Source organism: Castor canadensis, chromosome 4 (genome assembly GCF_047511655.1).
Source record: "Castor canadensis chromosome 4, mCasCan1.hap1v2, whole genome shotgun sequence".
In the NCBI taxonomy this organism is placed as follows: Eukaryota; Metazoa; Chordata; class Mammalia; order Rodentia; family Castoridae; genus Castor; species Castor canadensis.
The window spans coordinates 155,758,819-155,786,728 of record NC_133389.1 but is presented as its reverse complement, the minus strand read 5'-3'; the positions used below and the strand labels follow the sequence as shown (position 1 = coordinate 155,786,728).

The 27,910-nt window shown below is 38.2% G+C and overlaps 1 protein-coding gene across 1 annotated transcript; it reads left to right on the top strand.

The window, feature by feature from the left end:
• The first annotated feature begins 19 nt into the window (after positions 1 to 19).
• Ndufs1 (NADH:ubiquinone oxidoreductase core subunit S1) lies at positions 20 to 26,820 on the top strand. The gene is made up of 19 exons (XM_020181140.2): positions 20 to 177; positions 4,172 to 4,236; positions 4,704 to 4,795; positions 5,578 to 5,685; positions 7,767 to 7,843; positions 9,292 to 9,373; positions 9,463 to 9,593; positions 9,936 to 10,121; positions 11,055 to 11,189; positions 12,031 to 12,145; positions 13,022 to 13,167; positions 13,505 to 13,633; positions 15,536 to 15,665; positions 19,108 to 19,268; positions 20,957 to 21,111; positions 24,140 to 24,315; positions 24,801 to 24,935; positions 25,031 to 25,103; positions 26,341 to 26,820. The coding sequence occupies exons 2-19, from the start codon at positions 4,176 to 4,178 to the stop codon at positions 26,430 to 26,432; spliced, it is 2,184 nt and encodes a 727-aa protein (XP_020036729.1). The 5' UTR covers positions 20 to 177; positions 4,172 to 4,175; the 3' UTR covers positions 26,433 to 26,820.
• Positions 26,821 to 27,910: the final 1,090 nt, after the last annotated feature.

Below are 27,910 nucleotides of genomic sequence, written 5' to 3'. Positions count from 1 at the left end.
ACCTCAAGCCGGAAATTGTCGAATCTGGGGTTTCTGGTCCCTCTTGGCTTTCCGTTGTCCAGGACCCGCTGACGGAGTTAGCCGAGGCCGCCATATTGGATAAACGACCGGGTTTCTGAGGGGGTCAGTGTGATCCCAACGCGCCGGCAGAGCAGCCTCGGCCCCTCCGGGGACAAGGTGAGGTCGTGTGTAGGTGGGAAGGCTGAGGTGCCTTGGCCAGGGTTTATTTCTTGACGCCACTGTGTTTTTGGCCCGCGCGACTCTTTCTCCTCTTGTCCTTGACTGGGCACCGCCTCCCGCTCGCCGCCTCAGGAACGCGGGAGAGCCTGTAGGTGAGGGCTGTAATCCTCGGTTTCTGGCCAGAAGGAGCAGAAAGCAGGAGGGTCAGGAAGCCCTCGCGAGTGCAGGCTTGCGGGCGCCCTTCCTTCCCTCCTCGGAAAAATGCGGTCGTCCCCTGCAGGAGGACGAGGCTTTACCCCCAGCGAGGACCCGTGTCACAGCGACTGAGGCCTAAACTCCGAGCGTTTCCCCACATTTCCACCTGCTGTTCGCGAGCCTACATCCTTGTTTAGTTGCTGTGCCGTCCACACCTGGTTGTTCTTTCTCTTGTCTGTTGCCCACCTTGGGTAGCGCTGTCACTGAAGGGCACATGACAAAAAGAACTTTGGGAAAGTTAGCCCAGGGTCGTACTGAGATCCACACAGCTGCACTGTTTGCAGGCTCTTGAGATCTTGCAAAGGCATGTGCTGTAAGACCTTGGATCAAACACACTATGATTACACAGGACTTCGGAGTATAGAAAATGTGGCGTGAATTGTTTCCGGTGAATAAACATCAAGTTCCTTTTTTTCATTGAGTTCTTCATCATTAAGTAGTGTTAGAAGGCAGCCAGAGCACCTGCACCTTTTAATGTCAGGAAGATGGCTTTTATAAATTACCTAAGAGATCGGAAATATAAATCATTTAGCAAGTAGTTATTGAATGTGTTAGTTAGTTCTTCCTTACAGAACTAAGTCTGTAAGGAAGAATAAAATGGGTGATATGACTAGGGAGTAGTCAGAAAACGTTAAGGTAGGCTGGTAAGGAAAACATGAGAAAAAGCCTTTTAGCCAAGATGTAAAGAATGGGGAGGGCCCAGAAAGAGGGAAGGGCCACTGGGAGAAGGGCTGGTGTAAAAAGTGGAAGCCAGGAAACTGGTAAGAGGCTATTAGAATACTCTGGAAAGAGATGATGGTGACTTGGAATCCGGTAGAGTCTACCCCAAAGTGGTACCTTGGAGGGAGAGAAGTGAGTGGATGCAGGTTACATAGTGGAAAAAGTGTAGTTAAAAAGTCCTGATGTGGCAAATTGTCAAGGCTAGTTTTAGAAGTGATTGGTCGTCCACATTTTTCCATCTAATAAAGAAACAGTTGTCCTCCATATCTGCAGGTTCCACATCCTCAGAGTCAATAATATTGACTCTGGATCAAAAATATTCCAAAACAGCAAAACTTGAATCTGCTTCATGTCCAGCACTAAGCTTAATACACAAGGGTGAAATGATATGTAGGCCTGCATCCTGCTAGCCCTCCTCCCCCAGTCTCTCTCTACCAGTTCTTTGAGCATTGTTCACCTTAAATCACGTTCATCTTGTCACATACTCTAGTTTGTTTAGGCCTCTGAAGGAACGACTGTAATTATTTCTATTCCTACCCGGTAGACATATTTAAAGCACTTGTCAAAGTGTTATCAATTAATTTCTCATGTTGGAGCTGTGCAGTGTTCCTTTTGATGCTGGATGTTCTATAAATAGCCTAGTTCTGGCTGGTTTGTTTATTTATTATGCTGGGAATTGAACCCAGGCCTTACACATGCTGGTACTCTACCACTGAGCTACATCCTCAGCCCATCAATTGTTGACGTAGAATCTGTTAGTACTCTGGGCAAATTCAGATTTACTTTTATATGACATCAACAGATTGTAGTTTCTTTTATGAAACAGGGTTTCACTATGTACACCAGTGAAACTGGTGACCTGACCTCAAACTCAATCCTCCTGCCTCAGCTTCCAGACTGTGAGGATTACAGGCATTTGTCATCATGCCACTATGCCTAGCTCCATCAGTAGTTTTTAAAAGGACAGACACTACTCATTCTGCAACTTGGTGATAAGACCATTTGGTGACTGTTTTTTGTAAGGGCACTGTGGTTGTTACTGAAAAAAAGAAAAATGACCAAATTACTAAAATTAATTACTAATCTGCAGTTTCTTGTTGTGTTGTTCTATGTTGGGGATACAACCCAGAGCCCTGTGCATGCTAGGCAAGCAGTCTACCACAGAGCTACATCCCCAGTCCAAACCTGCAGTTTAGTGAATGGAACAATCAAGGTAATTACTCAGTGGGTGCTGGTAGATAAGGAGCACCAAAAAAGAGCACTTTAGAACTGATTGTCTGTGGCCACTACATAACATTGAGCTCCTAGTAATAACACACAGCCTAGGAAGTATTATTTTCTTTCTTCTTTACAGGTAGAGAACCAGAAACTGATTTACCAAAAATATTCACTAGTAGGTAACAGACTCGATGTCTATGAATACAGTATCGGAACCTGTGAATTAATGTAACTGAGGAATTATTGAAATTAATGATGTCTGAATTAATGAAATTCCTTATTATGCATCATCTATGATAACTTTGCAGAATTTTGTGCTTAAAAGTTTATGTATATGCACTATATTGTAATAGTACTGCTGCAACTATTGGAACTTTTTATTGAAACTTTATGTTAATACATTCTAATCACATAATTTTCATTTTTAATACCCTTAAAAGTCCCAAATGAAGTCACAGTTTTAGCTGCTTAGGCCATATGATCAAGTGGTAAACAAAACATTCAGTGCTTAACTCATATGATCAAGTGAGTACACACAAAAAAATCCCAGAAAAGTTCACGTTACTTCTTTCTGTTTGCCTATATGTGACTTTATTTAGGTAGTAATGTTTATGCAGTCCACTCCCATTTATTTTAGTAAATCAATAAACCTTTAGTTTTTTCGTTTTGTTCTGAGACAGTATCTCTCTCTGTAGCCCAGTCAACCTCAAACTTGCAGCCTTCCTGTCCCATACTCTTGAGTGCAGATCAGCCCTAAACTTTATCACTGTTGACACATTGAATAATTCTTACTTGAGAGAACCGTCCTGTTAATTGCAGGATGGTTAGCAACATCCTTCTCTTTACCCACTAAATGCCAGTACCTTCTTTCCACTTGTGACAAGAATGTTTCCAGACACTGCCAATTATTCCCTAAGGAACAAAATTGTCCCTGGTCCTAGCTGACAGCCACTGTTTTAAAGCTTATTATGTACTAGCCTTGGGAAAAGGTTTTAAGACAGAAAGATTGCCAGGCACTGGAGGCTAATGCCTATAATCCTAGCTACTCAGGAAGCAGAGATTAGGAGGATTGAGGTTCGAAGCCAGCCCGAGGAAATAGTTCTTAAGACCCTATGTGGAAAATACCCTTCACAAAAACAGGCTGGTGGAGTGGCTCAATGTGTAGACCCTGAGTTCAAATGCCAGTACCACACAAAAAATTTTTTAAAAAAAGATTCAGGAAGTTCATAATATAGTTAGGGTAGAACAAGCATATAAGCAGATAATTGCAAATCTGTAAGATAACATACTGCCCAGCACAGAAAATGACCCTCAAGACACATCAAAGCCTTTTGGCTAATAAGCCATCTCAGAACTTCTCCAGAGCACTTAGGAGATAACTGTTCTTAGAGCATACACAGTAGTAGAGTACATATTGATAGGAAATGGACATAGAAGGTAGGCTTTATTTTACATAGCTATTAGTGATGAGCATACTTGCCGTTTATTTTACTACATTGTGTTTTAAGTTTTATCATTCCTTTGTGGTCATAAAAAAACAAAATTGCCCTTTAGATTGCATCAGAAAGCCCACATTTATACACTAGCTCCTCTTTCTTAGCTGCTTGACATTGACAAAGTTAATGACCCTGAGAATGAGTTTTCTCATCTGGAGAATTGGAAGGAAAATATCAAAACATGTGAATGTTTAATGACAATGAATTTAGAGTATTTTAAAAGCATAAAACTACCAAAACGTTTGTAAGGTGAGGTTTTTTTCCGCCTACAATAATATTACTCTTCCTTGTTTTATTTTTAGCATCATGCTAAGGATACCAGTTAGAAGGGCCTTAATGGGCCTTTCCAAGTCTCCTAAAGGATGTGGTGAGTTTGTTTTTTTACATTAATGAATGTTAGACTTTTTTATCTATGTAAAATATCTTCAAAAGCCCTGAATCCATAATTTGTTTTAAATAAAAGTAGAAGCAAATTAACTTAAATTGTCAGGGTAATTTTCAAAATAAAACTCTACCTCAAGTAGTTTGTAGAAATTATGATATAGTAGAAAGTGGTAGGGACATCAATGCCAAAATGCAAAACCATGGTCATTTTGTTTTTGGCAAGTGGCACTAAAAGTCTCAGTTTAAACTACTGTTAAAAGTTGACAACCATGTTCTATTTGATATTCAGGATTGAAAAAGCTTTCTAATTCAGTATTTCAAAAGCTTGCATCTAGAGAAAGAGGGACAGTATAAGATGAAGAAAATTTTACATACAGTTATCTATTAACCTTTGCTATAATAAACCCAACTCTATTAATTTGTTTTTCACTTCACTGTTTTCATTGTCAGCTCGAACAACTGCCACAGCAGCAAACAACTTGATTGAAGTGTTTGTTGATGGTCAGTCTGTCATGGTGGAACCAGGAACTACTGTCCTCCAAGTAGGCATATGTTCTAATTATTTTTGTGAGTGTATGTGTTCTCTGATACTTTTAAAATATCAATTTATTTCCTTTATACTCTGTATTCTACGGTTAGCAAAATTATATGAAAATAGTTTGATTTTTAGTCTTGACATTTAAAAGTAAGCTGTCATTTTTATGCTATGATAATTCTTTTAGGTTTTTTTGTTATTATTTTGGTAGGACTGGAGTTTGAACTTAGGGCTTCACACTTACAAAGGGTTGAAAAACTACCTGTAGAATATATTTGAATATGTTTATAGGCTAAAAGGAGGAACTTACAGAGAAGGAGAGGTGATAATTGGTAGAACAAGACTAACCTGTTTTACTTGGCAAACTGAAATTGGGAAGAGATTCAGGCTGAGTGAGACTGTGAGTCCTGGGTGGTATGTATAGTACTAAGATAGAATCAGAGGGCCAGGAATGCAGTGGCTCACACCTGTAATCCCAGCTACTTAGGAGATGGAAATAAGAAGAACAGTGGTTCTAGATGAGCCTGGACAAAAATTTAGTGAGACCCCATCTCAACAAATAAGCTGGGCTTAGGTTTTCTGTGGCAGCTTCAGACCTGAGAGGGTTGGGATCAAGAGTAAAGGAGAGAAATCTCTTAGGGACTGGAGTGAAAGTGGGCGAAGATACAAATACTTATGGATAAAAGTAATAAGATGGCCTCCCTCTCTCCCTCCCCCCTTCTGTTTCAAAAAGAGCAGAGGTGAAGTCAGGTTATTCTAATGCAAAGAAGTTTTTACTTTATCTTCTAGGCTTGTGAGAAGGTTGGCATGCAGATCCCTCGATTCTGTTACCATGAAAGGCTGTCTGTTGCTGGAAACTGCAGGATGTGCCTTGTTGAAATTGAGAAAGCACCTAAGGTACTTGATACCTAAAATGCCACACCATGCTATAGAAGGTAGACTTTAAATCTTGCAGCAAACTGTTTAAAATCAATATTGTTGAAGAACAGAACCTAGCCCTGTTTACTTCTATGAATTCAGTGTATTTTGTGCACAATTGGTTTCAAAACTGGAAACATTAATAGAAATGCAACAAGTCTAGAAATTAAAGGTGATTCCTTATAGCTCTCCAAATGGCTGTGACACATGACCAGGATGTGGAGTTGCCAACAGCATATTAGAAGTGCTTATGTGAGCTGGGTACCAGTAACTCAGGACTGTAATCCTAGCTGCTCAAGAGGCAGAGATCAGGAGGATCACAGTTTGAAATCAGCCTGGTGAAATAGTTCACAAGAACCTATTTCAAAAATACCCAACACAAAGAAAGGGCTGGTGAAGTGGCTCAAGTGATAGAGAACCTCAGCGTGAGGCCCTGAGTTCAGAGTCCGGTGCTGCCAAAAAAAAAAAAAAAAAAAGCTTATGGGAAAGGGGATAGAGATAGTAGGATTGCACTGGCCTGGTACGCATAGGCCCTGGGATCAAATCCCAGCATTGCAAAAAAAAAAGAGAAAAAGAAAGAAAGTGCTTCTGTGACATTTTCACTTGGGAAAAGGGTTGCAGTGGTGAGGTTCACTTTCAGTAGTTAATTGCATTTTGACATATGTACCTTCAATTCAGCAGTCAATGCAAGTGAGAAGTTTTTTTAAATTAATTTAAGTGCTAGGAATTGAGCCCTGGCCCTCACACATGCTAGACAAGTGCTCTACCACTGAACTACCTCCCCAGCCCTTGGTTTTTGTTTGTTTGGTTGGTTTGTGTTTTTTGGTGGTTCTGGGGGTTGGACTCAGGGCTTTGTGCTTGCTAAACAAGTGCTTTACCACTTAAGCCACTCACTAGCCCTCGTTTTAGTTTTTCATGACAAGGTTTTGCTGTGTAGCCCAAGATGGCCTTGAACATGGGATCCTTCTTCCTTAGCCTACTGCGTGCTGAAATTATAGGTGTGTACCACTACACCTGGTTTTGAAAGCATAGGTTTTGTTTTAAGTTTGGGGGGAATTTTTTTGGTGATACTGAGGGTTCGAACTTAGGACCTTACCCTTGCTAGGCAGGTACCATACCACTTGAGCCATGCCTCCCCTCTCCTCCCTTTTTACTTTAGTTATTTTTCAAATACGGTCTCAAATGTATGCCCAAACTGACCTGGAGCATGTGGTCCTCCTATTTACACTTCCCACATAGCAAAGATGATCGTGCTTGCCTCCGCCCCCAGCTTTTATTGATTAAGATGGGGTCTGGTGGACTTTTTGCCCAGGCTGTTCTGGAAATGTGATCCTTCTGATCTCTGATTCTGAAGTAGCTAGGATTATAGGTATGAGCCATTGCACCCAGCTTGAAAGCATAGTTTTCGATGTTCTGTTTCAAAGCAGAATAAAAAATTCATTGGCTATTAGAATATACTTAAGGAGTAGGAAGTCTGTCTTTGTTTTGTGTTGCTTTAATAACATGTTTGAGACTGGTACTTTATAAAGAGGTTTATTTAGCTTAGAGTTTTAGAGACTGATAAAAGTCCAAAATCAGGCAGCCACATCTGCTATGCTCTCTGGGTGCTTCATAACATGGCAGGAAAAGATGCAAGAGACCAAGAAGTGTCCAACCTCACTTATAGTAACCCCCCATCTCAGGGGAAGTAATGCATTCCTATAAGACCTAATCACTCTGAGAGACCAGTATTAATGTGTCATAACCCAGTTAGCTTCCACTAGGCCCTACCTCTTAAAGGTCTCTTCACTTTTCAGTACTTTTTAGTAAGGACACCAAGTTTCCAGCACATGAACCGTTAGGGGGTCACACCATATCCAAACCATAGCAATATCTTGTTTGTAAGAGGAATGGGAAGAGTCAGATTATCATATGATTATGAAAAATTCTGTCCTGAATAATATTCTTTTTGTTGTTGTTGTTAAATGCATAATGCTTTTATGTAATTTAATGTTTTGTGTACTAGGTTGCCGATAACCACAAGTAAATACAAATACAGATCTTTTTCATTGAAATTCCAGGTTGTAGCTGCTTGTGCTATGCCCGTAATGAAGGGTTGGAATATCCTGACAAACTCAGAAAAATCTAAGAAAGCCAGGTACTTTGTTGTTACTAACCTAGTAGACTTTTTTTTTTTTTTTTTTTTCTTTTTTGCAGTTCTGGGAATTGAACCCAGGTCTTGTACATGCTAGGTAGGTGCTCTACCACTTGAGCTATGCCCTGGCCTCTTTTTTTAAATTTCATTTTGAGACAGGGTCTTGCTACCTTTGTGGGGCTGACCTTGAATTTGAGGTCCTCCTTTGTCTTCCGAGCAGCTGGGATCAGAAGCTTGCGCAACCACACCCAGCATACAGTAGATATTCCTAGTGTTGTATTTAGACCTTCCTAAAGATTAAACTCTGAAGAAGTTGGTATGCTTTGATTCTAGGAGTAGTAGAAATGAGTACATAGCAGAGGAAGTCAAGTCAGGGATTTTTGAGATCAGCATTAAAACCCTTGTGTAGCAATTTGCTGCATTTGTGATGAACAGTTTCTAGAACTTAATGAATTGGGCTGAATTATTTCAGTGACATTTACTTCTCTGGCACTGGTTGTGCTTATTTGTTTGTGATTCTGGGGATCAAAGTCAAGGCCTTATACATGCTAGGCAGGCATTCTACTGCTGAGCTGCTCTTCAGCTGTATTTGGTTTTTGTTTTGTTTTTGTGGTTCTGGGGTTTTAACTCTGGTCCTCACACTTGCTTGGCAGGTGCTCTACCGCTTGAGCCACTTCTCCAGCCTTATTTTGTGTTAGATATTTTAGAGATAAGGGCTTCCTTTTTTTTTCTTTCCCCTTCTGGCCTCAAATCACAATCCTCCTGACCTCTGCCTACTGAATAGCTAGGATTGCTGGCAGAAGCCACCAGCACCTGTCCCATATTTGTTTTTATTTTGAATTAATATAAATATTTTTTGAGAACCTTTCAGCAACTTTTGATAATTTTATATTGTTAAAAGTCATAATTTCTTCTGGGCACCCGTGACTCACACCTGTAATCTTAGCTAGTTGGGAGGCTGAGATCTGGGGGATCATGAGTTGAGGCCAGCCTGGTTAAATAGCAAGACACCCAGCTACAAAATAAGCAGCAAAATGGACTGGAGGTGTGCCTCAAGTGGTAGAGGCCCTGCTTTGCAAGCTCAAAGCCCCAGGTTCAAACCCCAATCCCACCAAAAAAAAAAAAGTCATAATTTCTGGGCTGGGGATGTAGCTCAGTGGTCAAGTGCTTGCCAAGCATGTGTGAGGTGTTAGTTCCATCCCCAGCATTGCAAAAAAAAAAAAGCAGCAAATAATTTCCTGTAATCTGTAATATTTTATTCTAGACTCTTAACATTTTCCAAATTGTGTGCTTAATACTGCTAGAATGATACAGTGGCATTTCTGGTAATAAATACAAAATAAGTACTAACTGTAAAAGAAAACATCTATGAAGATTAAATAATTTATGTATAGGTAAATCATTCTGGCTGGTCACTATGTCGTTTCACCATATCATGATTTTTCATACAGAGAAGGTGTGATGGAGTTTTTATTAGCAAATCACCCATTGGACTGTCCTATTTGTGACCAGGGAGGTGAATGTGATCTACAGGTATCTAGTATAACCTTATAAATCTTTTTGATTGTCTTGTTTTAATTTCATTAGCAGCATTAGATTGACTCTCTCATAATCTGCTTAAGGACCAGTCCATGACGTTTGGAAGTGATCGGAGCCGATTTTTAGAAGGGAAACGTGCTGTGGAGGACAAGAACATTGGGCCACTGGTGAAGACCATCATGACTAGATGCATACAGTGTACTCGATGCATCAGGTAATTTTAAGTTTTTTTACATATGCCAATAAAATGAGTAGTTTTTCCATATCAACTTCATCTGGATTTAAAAAATTAAAATTTACGAGCATTCATTCTGGTGATAACTTGCTGAGCTATATATAACATGATTTGTACAATTTTCTGATTGTATCTTACACCTCAATTAAAAGCATTTCTTGAATTTTTTATTCAAGGGCTATGATCACTATTGAAAATATATTAATGTCTCTTTAGTGTTGTGAACATCATCTTTATCATCATGACTAGGAAAGGAAATAATTTTGCTGGACTCAAACCATTTAACCACAAATTTTTGTTTAACAACATTTTGTCTTGTAGGTTTGCAAGTGAGATTGCAGGAGTAGATGATTTGGGAACAACAGGCAGAGGAAATGATATGCAAGTTGGCACATATGTTGAAAAAATGTTCATGTCTGAATTGTCGGGGAATATCATTGATATCTGTCCTGTGGGTGCCCTAACCTCTAAGCCCTATGCCTTTACTGCCCGGCCTTGGGAAACAAGGTATTCATCTTTGCATTTTGGGCCAGTTTGGTTTTTTTATTTTGATTCATTACTATTCAGAAAATGTTCAGTGTCATTTTTTCCTGGATTTTAATTGCTTTAAGTAGAATTCTTTTATTGGAAGATAAAGAGTTAGAATGAAGGGTAGGAGCAACCTGTGCAAATTAAAGTTTTCTTGGAAAATACTTCTAAAGCACTTAACCTCAAAATTATATTTTTTTCACTTGTTCTTCCAAGGAGTAAAATTTCCTAGATATTTTAGTCTCTTTTCTTACTGTATGTTAAGGTTTCAACTATGTGAAAACGTCATACTTTATTTAACCAGCTCCTATTACTATACTTATAGCTTGCTTGTTTGTACTAACCCAGCCCCCCATACTGGGGATTAAACGCAGGCCTCTTGCATGCTAGGGGGTGTACAAGTTCAGCTATGCCTCCATCCATGAGCTTTTTAAAATATACTTATTGATTGATTTTTTTGAGCTAAGATCTTGCTATGTAGACCAGGTTTGTCTGGAACTTTTGATCTTCCTGCCTTAGCCTCTTTTTTTTTTTTTTTTTTTTTATGGAACTTGGGTTTGAACTCAGCATGTGCTTGCAAAGCCGGCGCTCTACCGCTTGAGCCACACCTCCAGTTCCAGTTCATTTTGTTCTGGTTATTGTTGAAGATGGGGTGTTGTGAACTTTTTGCCTAGGCTGCCCTCAAACCATGAACCTCAGCTCTGAATTTCCCTAGTATCTAGGATTACAGGCATGAGCCACCAGCACCCAACTAGGGTTACATTTTTTTTTTTTTTTAAATTGCAACTCCTATGAGCGCCATTATTTTTAGAAAGTGAATTATTTTTAAAAATTTTGAGAAACAAGGTTACAGAAGTTCTTATTTTCAGAATCAACAATCAACATAGTTAATATATGTGTTTATTTTTTCAGAAAGACAGAATCTATTGATGTAATGGATGCAGTTGGAAGTAATATTGTGGTTAGCACAAGAACTGGAGAAGTGATGAGGATTTTACCACGAATGCATGAGGACATCAATGAAGAGTGGATCTCTGATAAAACCAGGTATTCCTTAATTTTTGCAATTGATTTAAAAGAATTTCATAAGCCAGGAAATGGTGGCTCGTGCCTGCAATCCTATCTATTTTGGAGGCAGAGATCAGGAAGACCACAGTTCAAAGCCAGCTCTGGACAAATAGTTCTCTTTTCTCTCTAAGATACTCATCACAAAAAAGGGGTAGCAGAACAGCTCAAGGGTAAGAATGCCTGCCTACCAAGTGTGAGACCCTGAGTTCAAACCCCAGTACCGCCAAAAAAAAAGTAAAAGAATTTTATAGTAAGTTTTATGAAAGTTTTTTATGTTTGCAAATTAATGAAGATAGACTGTTGAAGTGTAAACTTTTGTATAGAAATGGGAAAAAAACTAACATTAATAATCCTAGATCCACTGCTGGCTTTTAACTTCAAGAAAAATCTTTTTTCTTCCCATGTGAAAAATTTGAAGTTGGATGAAGACACTTTTTTAGTCTATTGCTTATCAAGGAAAAAAAGTGCTAAATATAGGAATATGTACAACTTAATTTTGATAAAATGGTGGTACTCAAGTTTTATAAATAATTACTTTTCAGCTATCATACTTTTTGTGTTGTAGTTTTAAGATTGTTCAACTAGATGAAAATATAAGAAATCAAGCCTTTTTAGATGATAATTTAGTTTTAGGTGAGGTTCATAAAATTTAGTTGCTCTCAAAAAATTCCAGAATAATTATTTGTGTCTAGGCATTTTATTCTTTTTGACACTTTAGCCAATCTTATGTTTAAATGACATTTCTTATGGATTTTAAACTTGAAAATTGTAGTTGCTTCCTTATTGAGATTCTACAAATGATGTGATTTCTTTTGTCCAGGTTTGCCTATGATGGGTTAAAACGTCAAAGACTTACAGAGCCAATGGTCAGAAATGAAAAAGGGCTTTTAACTTATACCTCCTGGGAAGACGCACTTTCTCGGGTAGCTGGAATGGTAAAAAAAACTGAAATATAGAATAGTTTGTTATTTTTAAGAAACAGCTTTGCTATGAAGGGGGTGGGGAATGTTTGTCTCTTCCCTTCTTTCCTGTTAACAAGATTATAATTAATCTCCTTCAATTTGATAAATAGTTTTGAGAACTACGTGCCAGATGTTATGCTAGATATGGGGACATAGAGACCACTGACATAAGATCCCTCCCTGTTTCCTATAATGTTATAGTAGGGAAAGATGCATAATTAATTCATTATCATATGTTGCTGTGGGTAGTCATACCAGGAAAGGAGAGAGAGCAGATAGAAAAGTAAGGCTGAACCAGGATTAGAGTATTTAGCTGCCTTCCTAAAAAAGATGATTCTTTGAGCAAAGCCTAAGAATAAATATGACCTCCCCAAGGCAAAAATAGAGGGGTTTGGGTGCACTCAGTGCTGTGAGTATGCTTAGCACGAACAAAGCCCTGTGCTTAATTCCCAGCTCTTATGCACAAAAGCCCAAAAATGGAGAGAATGGTTTTCCTGTCAGAGAAAGGCAGTATAGACAAGGATCAAGGCCTAAACGGGATGGCAGATACTTCAGAAGTGGTTGCATTTAAGAAAACCGTAACTCTACAACCTTTACTCTCTATACCTCATTTTGAAGCTCCCTTGTTTGTAAACATAAATCAGATTCCTTCCAAGCTGGTGTTACTAGCCTTTGCCCCACATACACCTCTGCTGCTTCTCACTTTTAGATTAATTAATAATCAGTGTAAAAGTTTTTATTCAGAAGGTCGTTATGTTTTTGTTACTTGAAAATTGATTATTCTGAGCAATTCGTTGTAGTCTTTGCTGATTATATGTTCTGTAGTGATATCCTTTTGTCCATTTCTAGTTGCAGAGTTTTCAAGGCAAGGATGTAGCAGCAGTTGCAGGTGGCTTGGTGGATGCTGAAGCCCTAGTGGCTCTGAAAGATTTGCTTAATAGAGTGGACTCTGATACCTTATGCACTGAAGAGATCTTCCCCACTGCAGGAGCTGGGTGAGAAATTGGGAGCTGTGATCTAGGCTGTCATTTTTTTCTTCTTAGTTACAATTATGTGTAAAATATACTACATTTGTGGTCTCAGTGACTCAATACATAGCTTACTATGGATTCTCCAATATACCCACTAATTTATTTTCACACATAAACCAAACTCAAACAAGAGTTAAAGGAGGTAGGCGAATACAGTTATTATTAAATATCGGAAACTGCTTTAATTTAGACATGCTTCATGGAAATTTTTGCCTGGGAGTACCATGGTTTGATGCTATTAGAATATTCCATGGATTTTTCAACACGTACTAGCTTTAAATTTTGTATCTTATATTTCTAGCACAGATTTGCGTTCCAATTATCTTCTTAATACTACAATTGCTGGTGTGGAAGAGGCAGATGTTGTCCTTTTGGTTGGTACAAATCCACGTTTTGAGGCACCACTATTTAATGCTAGAATTCGAAAGAGGTTAGTAATTAATATTTATTCAGAATTTTTAAAAGTATGTGATTTTTTTTCTTTTATACATGAAAACTGCTATTTTAGCTGATTTCTAGTAAATCTGAGTTATACTGAAATTCTAACAGTTAATTGTAGGGCAATTTCTTTCCTTTTTTTTTTTTTTTTTTTTTTTGACAGTACAGAGGTTTGAACTCAGGGCCTGGCGCTTGCTAGGCACTTTACCACTTGAGCCATGCTGCCAGCCCTAGAGAGTAATTTCTAACAGGTTCATATTTTATCAGGGTTTTTTTTTTTTTTTTAAACCATACTGGGTATTATACTCAGGGCCTATGTTCTATGACTTGAGCTGTGCCTCAACTCTTTGTTTTCAGGATAGGGTCTCATTAACTTTCCCCAGCCTGGCCTTAAATTCTTAAATTCTCTTGCCTCAGCCTCCCAAGTCGCTGGGATTTTAGTTGTGAACCACCAAGTCTGGATTTTTTTTTTAAACTACTCACGATTTTGCCTAGTTAATCTAGGTTGGCTTCAAACTGTGATCCTTCTGCCTCAGCCTCCTGAGTACCAGAATCATAGTTGTGTGCTACCGCACCTGGCTTTTGTTAGCTTTTTGTTTTGAAATAATTCGTACTTCCCATATTTTTTTATTGTTTACTCAGTTAACTGAAGTTAACATTTTGTCATACTTGTTTTATGATACTTTCTGTGTATGCATGTGTGAATATAATTTTCTAAATCATCTAGAAATGTCAATGTAGTACCCTTTTATTCCTAAAATATTTCAGTATGAAATTTCTAAAAATGGACATTCTCTTAATAAGCTTATTATCAATATAAGATTATTACCTAATATACAGCTGATATTTGAGTTCACAAAAGTGTCCATATTTCTTTTTTTTTTTTGCCATACTGGGGTTTGAACTCAGGGCCTACACCTTGAGGCACTCCACCAGCCCTTTTTTCAAGATAAGGTCTCAAAAATTATTTTCTTGGGCTGGCTTCGAACCATGATTCTCCTGATCTGTGCCTCCTGAGTTAGCTAGGATTATAGGCATGAGCCACCAGTGCCCAACCATTAATTTCTTTTATAGCAATTTTATTTCTCCTATCCAGTATACATTTCTGGAGTCACACCTTGCAATTAATGTTAGGACTTTTTAGGCCCTCTTTTTTACTGTTTTTGAAGAGTGCGGGCCAGTTACTTTGTAGAACACCTGCCCCCAATCTTTATATATGCCGTATATGTATGTTTATATAACTTACTGTTTATAACATATATAAATTTATTGTATAAACTTTGAAACTGTTGAGAGAAAGAGGGAGTTGTAACAGGTACAAATTAGCACTCTCTTAGACAAACCAAAGTATATGGTCACCATACATACAACTGTTTTTGAAGGAGGTGTATCCATAATCTCTGCTATAAAGAATAAATATAGACTGGTACATGGCTCAAGCTGTACAGTGCAAACTCTGAATTCAAACTCTAGTACTGCCAGAAAAAGTTTGATAGCAAAGAATAAATATAAATCACACAGTTTTTCATTTTTGTGAACTAAATTTTAATGTCCTTAATGGATAATCAAGAGATAGTTCACCTGCCATGTAAATTTTTCCCTGCAAAATAAAAACTATATTTATTTTAAAACCAAAGTCTTTGTTTATGGCTGACGTACAGTAAGCATTCCTACCTAGCAAATTAATGCACTGAATTGCCTTGGCATGTATTTTTGCAACACTCTATTTTGAAAGGGACATAATAAGTTATACCAGTTAAAGTTTAAATGTTCTGTGAGTTCTTTTGTGCTTTTAACATTTTATAATTGTAAATAGAAGTAGGACTTTACATTGATGAGACCAGGGCTGTGCTTAACTTACTTAGCTTTCAAAACAGTGTTATTTTTATTTCAGCTGGCTTCATAATGACTTAAAAGTGGCCCTCATAGGCAGTCCAGTGGACCTCACTTACAGATATGACCATCTGGGAGACTCCCCCAAAATTCTTCAAGATATTGCTTCGGGTGGCCATTCATTCAGCCAGGTGATCAGCAAGTTATATGTATCTACTGTTGTTGGCTTTTAACTATTAATTTAAAAATGTATTGGTTTTGTATGAACAATGTGTGATTATTGTTAAAAGTTTTAGCAGTCACAGAAAAAAACTTGGAAGAAAGTAAAGCATGGGGTTAAGGATGTAGCTTAGTGGTAGAGCAGTTGCCCAGGGTTCAGTCACCAGTGCTATAAAACAAAACAAAAAAGCTAAACATGCAAACAAAGGAAAACATTACCCAAATCCACCACCCTAAAACTCATATTAGATTTCTTTCTTTTTTTTGCGGGGGGTGGTACTGGGGTTTGAGCTAAGGGCACTTGGCAGGCTCTGTGCCACTTCAGCCACACACCCCCCAAACACATATTGATGAAATATCATAATCATCTTTCTAAAGATGACTTCATAGGCAAACAAAAATGAGTTCCTACTGTACACTATGTTTATTTACCAAGATTTAACATCCTTGAAAATATCTGAAGAGAGCCAAGTGCCAGTTGTTCACACCTGTAATCCTAGCTACTCAGGAGGCAGAGATTAGGAAGATTGAGATTCAAAACCAGCCTGAGCAAATAGTTCCCAAGACCCTTTCTCAAAAAAACGTACCACAAAAAAGGGCTGGTAAAGGGGCTACAGAAACATTCATTTTTGTGCTGTTCCCTTTTGGGCTTCATGCAAAGACAATTCTGTGTAATTGTACAGTGGACTATGATTTGGAAAGCTGAAAATCAGATCCTTCTGATAAAAATATTTTTATAATTGTAATTATATTGATGTTTTTACTGAGTAAAATAAAGTAGTACTTTGATTTTATAATGTCAAAACAAAAAAGGGGGCTGGTAGAGTGGCTCAAGTGGTAAGAGTGCCTGTCTAGCAACTGTGAGGCCCTGAATTCAAACACTAGTGCTGCCAAAAATTAAAAAAAATAATAAATTTCTTTTCTCACAGAAAAACTGTAAGAATTGAACTTTCAACTTCAATTAAATCTTTTTTTTACTACAAGAGTTAACATTCATTAAAGAAATTTAACAAGAACTGGGTGCCAGTGGCTCATGCCTATAATCCTAGCTCCTCAAGAGGCAGAGATCAGGAGGATTGAGGTTCAAAGCCAGCCCAGGCAAATAGTTCATGAGGCCCTATCTCGGAAAAACCCTTCACACAAAAGGGCTGGTGGAGTGGCTCAAGGTATAGGCCCTGAGTTCAAATCCCAGTATAGCCAAAAAAAAAATTAAGTCTTTCCGTATTTTTTTTCAGTTTGTTGGTAGTACTGAGGTTTGAACTCAGAGCTTTGCACTTTCAAGGCAGGTTCTTTACCACATGAGCCACTTCTCCAGCCTTTTTCACTGTGGTTATTTTGGAGGTAGGATCTCACCTTTTGCCTAGGTGGACCTGAACCTTGATCTCACCATTGCTGGGATGACAGGTGTGCACAACCATACCCAGCTTTTTTCCATTGAGAATGGGATTTCTTAGGGGAGGTGGGGAGGTGACCCAAATAATATATACACGTGTAAGTAAATGTAAAAATGATAAAACAAAAAAAGAGAGCGAGAGAGAGAATGGGATCTCTCAAACTTTTGCCTAGGCATGCCTGGAACAGTGATTCTCCTGATCTCAACCTCCCAAGTAGCTTGAAATTAAAGGCATGTGCCATAGCTCCAAGCTTTAGTTGAAATGGGGTCTCCAACTATTTGCTCCAGCTTTTCTTGACCCAGATCAGAGACAGGAGGATCATGAGTTTGAGGGTAGGCTGGGCTACATACCGAGACTCAGTCTCCAAAACAAAAATGATTGTTTCACTTGCCACCTCTGTTGTAGGCAAGAAGGTGAAAGTACAAAATATAAAGCAGCCAAGCCCAACTTGTTTTGTTTTAAACTGGAAAACCATTATCACGATTAAAAGACCAAAAATATTTAGTGAAAAGTCTTCCAATCACTGCACTAGTTCTCATCCCCATGTAGTAGGTGACTGAGGTTCTTAGGGAGCTTTCTTATAAATTTGAATTTATTTTTCCCATTATTATTTCTGTTCTTTTCTTTTTTAATCTGTGATTGTACCCAGGGCCTCACTCATGCTGAGCAAGTGCAATACCACTGAGCCACATCTCAAGCTCAAGAATTCTTTTAACAGTGAATGTATTAAATCTTTGTTCTGTTTGTTTAATGTATTTCCTATGGCCTGTCTTTTCTATCATACCATGTTTTACTTTGGTTTTTGTTGTTTCTTTTATTTCTTTTCCAATTATTCTTGAATTCTGGGATGAAAATCTATCTCCTGCTATATAATATTCTCTACTGTGTCACTTTGAGCTTTTCTTTTGCTTTGTTTTGTGTTTTGATGGGCCTGGGGTTTGAACCCAGGGCTTCATGCTACTAAGCAGACACTCTACTGCTTGAGTCACACTTCCAGTCCATTTTGTTCTAGCTATTTTAGAGATAGGATCTCTCAAACTTTTTGCCTGATCTGGCCTTGAACCATAATCCTCCTGCTCTCAGCCTACCAAGTAGCTAGGATTACAGGTATGAGCCACTGGTGCCTGGCCTCTTTGAGCTTTTTTTGTGAGAAATTTTGTGTTGTTTTTCATTTTCCTTGAGGCTTTTAAAACCTATTTATCGGAATTCTTGTTTTACAATTCCTTTGGAAGGGAGGGGTATGGAGCAGCCAACAGTATTTCATTGTGTAACCTAGGCTGGCCTCTAACTTACAGTTTTCCTGCCTCATCTTCCTCAGTGCTAGAATTACAGGTGTGCATCACCACACCCAGCTATGAGCTGGTTCTTTTAGCTGTGGACAGATGTTGAAGAATGACACACAGAGTGGGTAGGAGAGTAAGTTGCATATTCTTTAGCTTTTTTCCCTATTTGTCCATCTTCCACCAAATTTGTGGTTTCCTATGTACTCTTAGGAGTCATTGTCCCTCAGGTTTTTGGCATTTAGAGAGTTACTGTGATACAAAGAAAAATGCCTTAACATTTTAGGTATTTTGCATCGTGATCTAATGATCATGGCTTTTTCTACCGCCTTCTTCCCGACTAAGACATGGTAAGTGGATAGAAGATAGGAAGTACAGCACTTCAGCATAGTTTCTCCTATTTAGTATCATTCGAGTCTTATAGGGACATCCCCAGTTTGTCTGAGACCTGTCCATTCTCATTCTGACCAAAGGATACTTGGGTACTTTTTTCATTCCCAGTACTTGTATAAAATCTGTTTCATATGCTATTCATTCAGCCATTTCACAGTGGCATTGGCAAGGTGCTGTTGATTAGCTCTGGTTCTATATATGCACATATGTGGACTAGTAAACCTAACATGAAGACACTCTTTATGTTAGACCTAAAACTTTGGATGACAGGGAAATATGCTTAGGTGTTTAGTTTGCTTGTAATATTTTTAAATCAAAAGGGTTTTGTTTTGTTTTGTCTTTAATAGGTCTTAAAGGAAGCTAAAAAACCAATGGTGGTTTTGGGCAGCTCTGCACTCCAGAGAAATGACGGGGCAGCGATTCTTGCAGCTGTTTCTAGCATTGCACAGAACATTCGGGTGACTAGTGGTGTTACTGGTGATTGGAAGGTTATGAATATCCTTCACAGGTTTGTTGAGTGATTATTTTACATGCTATAAGATTCAAGTAATTTTGTGTATACATCTTCCTGATACACTGTCACATTTAGATACACAAACAGCATTTAAAAACATTATTTCATTGCAGACGCAAAATAAGAAACATCATTCTCTGTGTGAGAAGAACCCAAGATAGTAGTAAAAATATCTGAAATAGCAGTGATGTTGAGAAAAATTGTTTTATATTACAAGTCTTCTGACTTTGATTCAATGATAAAAACATAAGGTAACAATTCACCCAAAGAGTTTTTTCTGATTATCAATAATGCAAGTTTATTACTGAAAAGATAGCAGAATATATGAAAGTGGGAGTGATCCTCATTTCACAATAAATAATTACTAATGATATTTTAGTGTATTTTCTTCTGGTCTTCTTTTCCTTTGTTAATTTTTTTTCACCTTGTGGTAATGAGGATTGAATCCAGAGCCTTGTGCATTTTCCCTGAATTACTGGGGTTTTTTTTGTTGTTGTTGAATTACTGTTTTATGAGTTTTTTGTTTTGTTTTTTCGGCAGTTACAGAGGTTTGAACTTGGCCTCAAACTTGCTGGCAGGCATCCTACCACTTGAGCCACTTCTCCAGTCCTTTTTTCTTTTGGTTATTTTACAGATAGGGTCTCTTGTTTTTTTCTGAGTCTAGCTTGAGCCACAATCCTCCTATCCATGCCTCCTGAGTAGCTGCGATCACAGTTGTGTGCCAACATACCCAGCTTATTGGTTGAGATGGAGTATCACTAACTTTTCCCCTTGATGGTCTCCAGTTCTGATCCTCACCATCTCCTTATTTCTCTCTTTGTTTGCATGCTTGCTTTTTGTTTTTTTTTTTTTTTCAGACAAGGTCTTGCTGTGTAACTCAGGCTGGCCTTGAACTGGAAATCCATTCTCCTGCCTCAGCCTCCTGAGTTCTGAGATTATAATTATGTATCATCATGCCTGGCTCCCTTTTAGTTTTGAAATCATGTGATTTCTCTCTAACTAATGAATATATTTGTCTTGGCTGTTTTGTGTCTACCGTATTGACTAAGAATCAAACTTAATGCAGTTACAGTTGGCATAAAGTTTCCATTACATATCCCATTACATGTTATCTCATGAAGAAACACAGTGTCAAGATGGGGACAGCAGCTCAATAGTGTGTGCCAGACTCTAGGTTTAATCTCTGGTACCTCAAAAAGAATCCAGAAAAAAGACAAAGTGTCCTAAACATGTGTAAGTGGGTAAGAAATAGTCTTTGACAGCTGGGCTCTGGTGGCTCACAACTGTAATCCTAGCTACTCAGGAGATCAGGAGGATCATGGTTCGAAGCCAGACCAGGCACATAGTTTGCATACAAGACCCTATCTCGAAACACCCTTCACCAAAAGGGCTGGCAGAGAGGCTCAAGGTAAAAGCCCTGAGTTCAAGCCCCAGTACTGCAAAAAAAAAAAAAAAGTCTTTGAGGACTGGAGGCATGGCTAAAGTGGTAGGGAACTTACTTGCCTTAGCAAGCACAAGGTCCTGAGTTCAAATCCCAGTACCACACCAAAACAAATAATCAAAAGAAATGGTCTCCAACAGCATTGAATGTAAAAGAAACTAGGTATCATTTTAAAAGTCAAATTTAATTTTTTATACTGAACACACTGCAAGCTTTCTAAAATTCCACAATTGTTTTACAGAATTGCAAGCCAAGTAGCTGCTTTGGACATTGGCTATAAGCCTGGAGTAGAAGCAATTCGGAAGAACCCTCCCAAAGTGCTATTTCTCCTTGGAGCAGATGGAGGTTGTATCACACGACAGGAATTGCCAAAGGATTGTTTCATTATTTATCAAGGTAAATAGCACCTATAGCACCAAAAAGAAAATTGTACATGATGTATTTATATATAGTTTCGTTTTTGTTTTTTTGGTGGTACTGGGTTTTGAACTCAGGGCCTCATCCTTTCTAAGCAGGCACTCTACCACTTGAGCCACTCCACCAAGCCCTAATTTTTTTTGTTTTTTGACAGACTCTCACCAGCCCAGGCTGGCCACGAACTCATGATTCTCCTGACTCAACTTTCTATGTGCTGGGATTACAGGCATCTACCACTATCTCTGGCTTGTGGTACCACACCCAACTCAGTGTTTATTAAAAGCTATTTGGTGCCAGGAGTGGTAGCACATGCCTGTGACTCTGGCACTTGAGAGACTGAGGCAGGACTGTCAATAGTTTGAAGCTATCCTGGGCTGTATTTGGATATGGATATATATACCCTGTCTCAATAAACAACAAAAACAAAACTATTTGGCAATGTATTTGGTGAGCTAAATATTTTCATTTGAGAAAATTGTTTCCCCTACCCAGTTTTTAACCAAATCTCAAATCATAGGTTTTGTTATCATAGTTGAGATTACTATTAAGAATTATTACCTGTCAGTTGCTAGTGGCTCATGCCTGTAATCCTAGCTACTTGGGAAGCTGAAATTGGGAGGATCATAGCTCAAGGTCAGCCCAGGCAAATAATTCCTGAGACTCCCATCTCCAAAGTATCCAAAGCAGACTGGCTGTGTGGCTCAAGTCATAGGCCACTGCCTAGGGGACGTGAGGTCCAGAGCTCGAATACCACGATGGCCTGTGTGGGAATTTTGGGCTGGAGGTGTAGTTCAAGTGATAGAGCACCTGCCTTGTAAGTGCAAGGCCCTGAGTTCAAACCCTAGTACCACCAAAAAAAAAAATCCAGAACAAAATGGGCTAGAGGTATGGCTTAAGGGATAGAGAGCACCTGCTTTGCAAGCATGAAGCCCTGAGTTCAAACCCCAAATTCTAGTCCCACCAAAAAAAAAAAATTTTTTTTTTTGTTATTTAATATCTAAGAATTAGAAGCAACCCAAATGCCTGGTAGTAGGAATGTTTAAATTATGGATTATTCATAAAGTAGAACATTATAATATAAACATAAAGCCAATTTTTCAGCCAGGTGTGTTATCCTAGCACTGTAATCCTAGCACTCAGGAAGCTGAAGCTGAGGCAGGAGGATTGCAAGTTGGAGACTGGCCTGGCTACATATTAAGAACCTGTCTCAAAACAAAAACAATCGACTCTACAAAGAATATTTAGCATTGTTTTATTGACAGGGGAAAGCACTTTTATATAAACCCTGTAAATGGTTTTTGTTTTTTTTTTAATCCCTTTCCACTTCATTTACCTTTTTTTTTTTTTTTTATTCATATGTGCATACAACGTTTGGGTCATTTCTAAACCCTGTAAATGTTAATCACTTGAATCCTGTGTTATAGGACATTTAGTGAATTACTTTTCCTGTTTTGGTGGGATCAAACCCAGGGCCTTTTGCCTGTAGACAAGTGCTTTACCACTAAGCTACACCTCCCAGTCCTTGGTTTTTGACAGTCTCACCACTTGGCTCAGGTTGGCTTTAAACTCTTTTTTTCTTTTTCGTTTTGTTTTTTTTTGTTTTTGTCTTTTGTAGTACTGGGGTTTTAACCCAGGACTGGTACTTGCTAGGCAGTCACTCTACTACATTAGCCACCTCCCAAATGCTGGGATTACAAGCATTCACCACTACACCCAGATTTATGAATTACATTTAACATAGTACTCCAGCTTTGGGATTTGTTTCATTTTCTTGAACTCTTACTCATCCTAAACATAATCAGGTTTCCTTAGAATAACTGGAGTGTTATATAGTCCTGAGTATTTAACAGAGAAAGATACTGAATAAACTTATGCATGGATAGCATAAATTTATAAAAGGACTTTTTATTGCCATAAAAGGCATTGGACAATATTTTGTACTTTTATTTTTATATGTATATGTAAAGTTAGACCAAAATATGTGAACTAAAATCCTGTTCCTACTCCTTTCCAAAGATAGTCATTGGTAATGGTTTTGATAATGTATACTACATATGTATTCCTATTTATATACAAACATGTACACAGATGAGATCAAAGTGTGTATGATAGTTTTCTTTTACTAACTGAAGTATATTTCCAAAACTGCCATTTCTCCTTTGAATAATGTTTTTTCAATAACTTTTTTCTTCTAATAGTTTTGTGAAAATATTAATGGGTAATAGTCTTTTACAATACTTTTTTTTCCTCTGGCAGTACTGGGGTTTGAACTCAGGGCCTCAGCCTTGCTAGCCAGGTACTTTACCACTTGAGCAATACTATTTTCTATTTATGTCTTTTTATTATTACGGTCATATTCCTGTCCAATGCTTTGCATTCCTCCACCATTTCAATCTGCTTTTCCCACTTTGTAAGCATTTTCCTTTTTTGTATGCATGAATATAGCTGGTTGTCCATTACATATGTGTATAATATACATATTTTTGCACTTACATTAACACTCTAGGAAGATGTGTAGTGAATAACTAATTTTCTTTGAGGAAGGAGTTGAATAGGAAGTGAGATGGACTTTAATTTTTATTCCTTCAGTACTGTATTTTAATTTTTTTAATTTTGTAACTTTAAAAATAGGAGTTAAGGGCTAGGGAATAGTTCAGTGGTAAACTGATTGCTTAGCATGAATGAGGCCCTGGGTTGGATCCCCAGAACCACAAAATAAATAAATAATTGAAATGGGTATGAAGGACTGGCAGAATGGCTCAAGTGGTAGAGTGCCTGCCTAGAAAGCATGAGGCACTGAGTTCAAATCCCAGTACCACCAAAAAAAGTGGGGGAGTTAAAAAAGATTTATTCTATCTTACTGTCTTCATGTATTACAATAATCCATTTGTTCGGAGTTTTTTGTTTGTTTTTGAGACTGAGGATTCCATCCTCCTGTACCACACCACCCTACTTACTAGTTTGTTTTTTATTAAAATGTGGTTTGCCATTTTCCTTCTTCTGTTAGGACATCATGGTGATGTTGGAGCTCCTGTAGCAGATGTTATTCTCCCTGGAGCTGCTTATACAGAGAAGTCTGCTACTTACGTCAATACTGAGGGCAGAGCTCAGCAGACGAAAGTAGCAGTGACACCCCCTGGCATGGCCAGAGAAGACTGGAAAATCATAAGAGCTCTCTCTGAGGTATTGTTGAGATATTTCTAAGTGATGTTGCTTAGGAGATACTGGGCATTGTGGGTTTTTTTGAATATCCCTATATAGCCCAGACTAGCCTGGAACTCACGAATGTAGCCTAGGCTGGCCTCGAACTCAGGATCCTCCTGCTCGGCATTCCCTCTACCACAGAGCTACACCTCCCAACCCGAATTTATTTCTAAAGATAAATTATTACTATACTGACAGCTTTTTAGATTTTTTACATCACTTCACACTTCCTTAATAAATCCATGTCCACTAAGATTTTTTTTAGTAATATTGCATTATTTCAACACAGTTGTAATTACATACTTGCTGTGGTTTTGTTTGTTTGTTTGATTTTTATGTGCTGGGGAATGAGTCCAGTGCCTGTGCATGTTAAGCATGTACTCTGCTACTGAGCTACATCCCCAGCCATGACATTTTTGAGTAGCAATGCTTTGTGTCATTTTTGTGTATTTGAACTGTTGTAGATTGCAGGTATTACTCTACCATATGATACTCTGGATCAAGTGAGGAGCCGATTGGAAGAAGTCTCTCCAAATCTTGTTCGGTATGATGATGTTGAAGGAGCTAATTACTTTCAGCAAGCAAATGAGCTCTCCAAGGTAAAGAGTGCCAGTGTGCAGTTTTTATGATGGCATATATACTGGTATATATAGTAGTTTCAATACTGCTATTGGTCTCTTACTCCTTTTTGTAGCTCGTGAACCAGCAACTTCTTGCTGACCCTCTTGTTCCACCTCAGCTAACTATAAAAGACTTCTACATGACAGGTATGTAGCTGTCAGCCTGACTGCCAGATATGAAATCAGAGCACCTCATTTGTGATTGGTAGCATTTGCTACTTTTGATAGGAAGATTTTCAAACATTAGAACTGATGTAATCATATTTTCTGATTGTACTCTTTGTTTTGGCAGGGTGGGGATCAAATTGACAACCTTGCATTTGCTAGGCATTAGCTCTACCACTTAGCTACATCCGCAGAGTTTGAAAATCCAAAAAGACTTAACAGATTTTAAATAAAAGATTTTACTATTATAAGGAGAATCACTTTGTGTAGTAGTTTGGGTAAAATTTTTCCAAGTAGTAAACAAGTGAAGATTTTTCTGAGAATTGTAGATGGTAGAATCAAATGTGAAATGTGCTAAACAGTGGCCCAGTTGTAAATTATTAGGAGTGTTTTTAAGGAATGCCAGAATGTGTTTTCTACAGATCTGATAGCAGTCAATAAAACATCTCAGTTATAAGGTAGTTGGTACAATAATTTTGCTGTGCTAGGTATTAAACCTCGGGTATGCTAAGCAAGCACTCTATAACTGAGCTACAATTTCAGTTCCAGGAGTATATCTTTTAAATTTTTGGGATAATTTCTACCTAAAATTATTTTTAATAGTTTAGGTTTTTGTTTTATTTTGTTTTGGGGTTTGAACTCAGGGTTAGGCAAAATAGGCAAATGCTCTACCATTTGACCCACAGCTTCAGTCCTTTTTACTTCAGGTTTGTTTGTTTTGCAGTATGGGATTTGAATTTGGGGCCTCATTTTTGCTAAGCAGGTACTCTACTGCTTGAGCCATTCCACCATCCCATGTCAGTTTTTTTTAGATGTGATCTCAGTTTTTGCACAGGGTGATCTGGGATGGAGCTCCTCCTACCTATGCCTCCTGTGTAGCTGGGATTACAGATGTGTACCATTATGCATGGCTCATTTATTGAGATGGGGTCTTGCTAACTTTTTGCCCAGCTGGCCTTGATCCTCCCAGTCTCCACTTTCCAGATAGCTGGGATTATAGCCATGAGACACTGTGGCTGGTCAGGACTGTCTATAATTTTTTAATGATTATATGCTTAATTAGTCTTAGAGGTAGTTCCTAAAAGCATTTATTGCATAGAGCCTTATAGTCTTTTTTTTTTTAGTCTTTGTTCCTGAATATGTGCAACATTTAATGTTTTACTGTGTGCCGTTTAAAAACTTGTATTAACAAAATGTACATTCTCTTAATATCTTTCAGATTCAATTAGCAGAGCCTCACAGACAATGGCCAAGTGTGTGAAAGCTGTCACAGAGGGTGCCCAGGCAGTGGAAGAACCATCCATATGCTGAAACATCTACTAGGAACCTAGTTTTGCTGCAAAGAGTGAATGGACAGTTACTTTGGAGTAATCCCTTAGAAATTTATCTCTTTCAAAAAAATCTGAATGACAATATTTTAGTTGTACTATGCTTACTTGAAAATGGTATTGCAGCAATCAAAAAAGTTGGCAGTTTAAAATTTCTGTATTGTGTGTAAACGTTAAATAGCTTAATAAAACTGTATTCTAGGGCTAGGGGTTTCCTCAGTGGTAGAGGGCTTTCCTAGCATGCATGAGGCCCTACATTTGATTTCCAACACCACAAAAAAAACCAAACAAAATCTGTATATATTTGCTTTTTCATGTATAAGTATTGGTAATCTTTATGATATATACAAAGAAAATCCTTTAAATGTGAATTATTTTGTTTATTTTCATAGATTGTCTGTTGGAAAATGGATGAAATGAAAAGACCTTCTAGGGCTTGGGATATAGCACAGTGGTAGAGTAGTTGCCTAATATATTGTGAGGCCCTTGGTTCAGTACTTAAGAAGAAAAAAAAAAAGAGAGAGAGAGAGAGCCCTTTCATTAACTCCTATATTTTACTAGTGCCAAAGAAAAAATTTAAGCATTCTGTTTTTATCATTTGTTTTTAGGTTATTTATTTATTTATTTATTTATTTGCCATACTAGGGTTTGAACTCAAGGTTTCGTGCTTGCTAGGCAGGCTTCTCAACTGCTTGAGCCACGCTTCCAGCCAATTTCGGCATTCTGTCAAGCTGGGTAAATAGAAAAAATATGTGATCTTACATTACATTAATAATAGTCATAATAAGCCAGGCGCTGGTGGCTCACACCTGTAATCCTACCTTCTCAGGAGGTAGAGATCAGGATCACAGTTCAAAGCCAGCCCAAGGCAAATAGTTCATGAGACCCTATCTCAAAAAAACTTATCACAAAAATGGGCTGGTGGAGAAGCTCAAGTGGTAAGAGCACCTGTCTAGCAAGCATGAGGACCTGAGTTCAGACCCTACTGCCATTTAAAAAAAAAAAAAGAAGTTGTAAGGCTTTTTGTGACCAGAAGTTACCTAGCATTATTACCACTGTACTTTATTGGTCAATAAAGTACTTAGAACCCACCCAGATTCAAGAGAGGAAACATACATCCCACCTCTTTTTTGGCGTTTCTGAGATAGAGTCTGGTTTTGTAGCCCAAGTTGGCCTTGAACTCTCCATCCTCCTGCTTTAGCCTACTGAGTGCTGGAATTATAGGTGCATACTGTCACATCCAGCTTTACTCCATCTCTGGATGGGAGAAATGTTAAAGTATTCAAACCAACCAGGCTGGTGGTATGTGTCTATAATCCCAGCACTCAGGAAGCAGAGGCAGGAGGACCTGGAGTTTGAGGTCAGCCTGGGCTGCATAGGGAGACTGTCTCAAAACAAACAAACCACCACAGAGGAAGAATAGATGCTAGGGGATAGTTATTCCCATAGGTCCTATGGAAC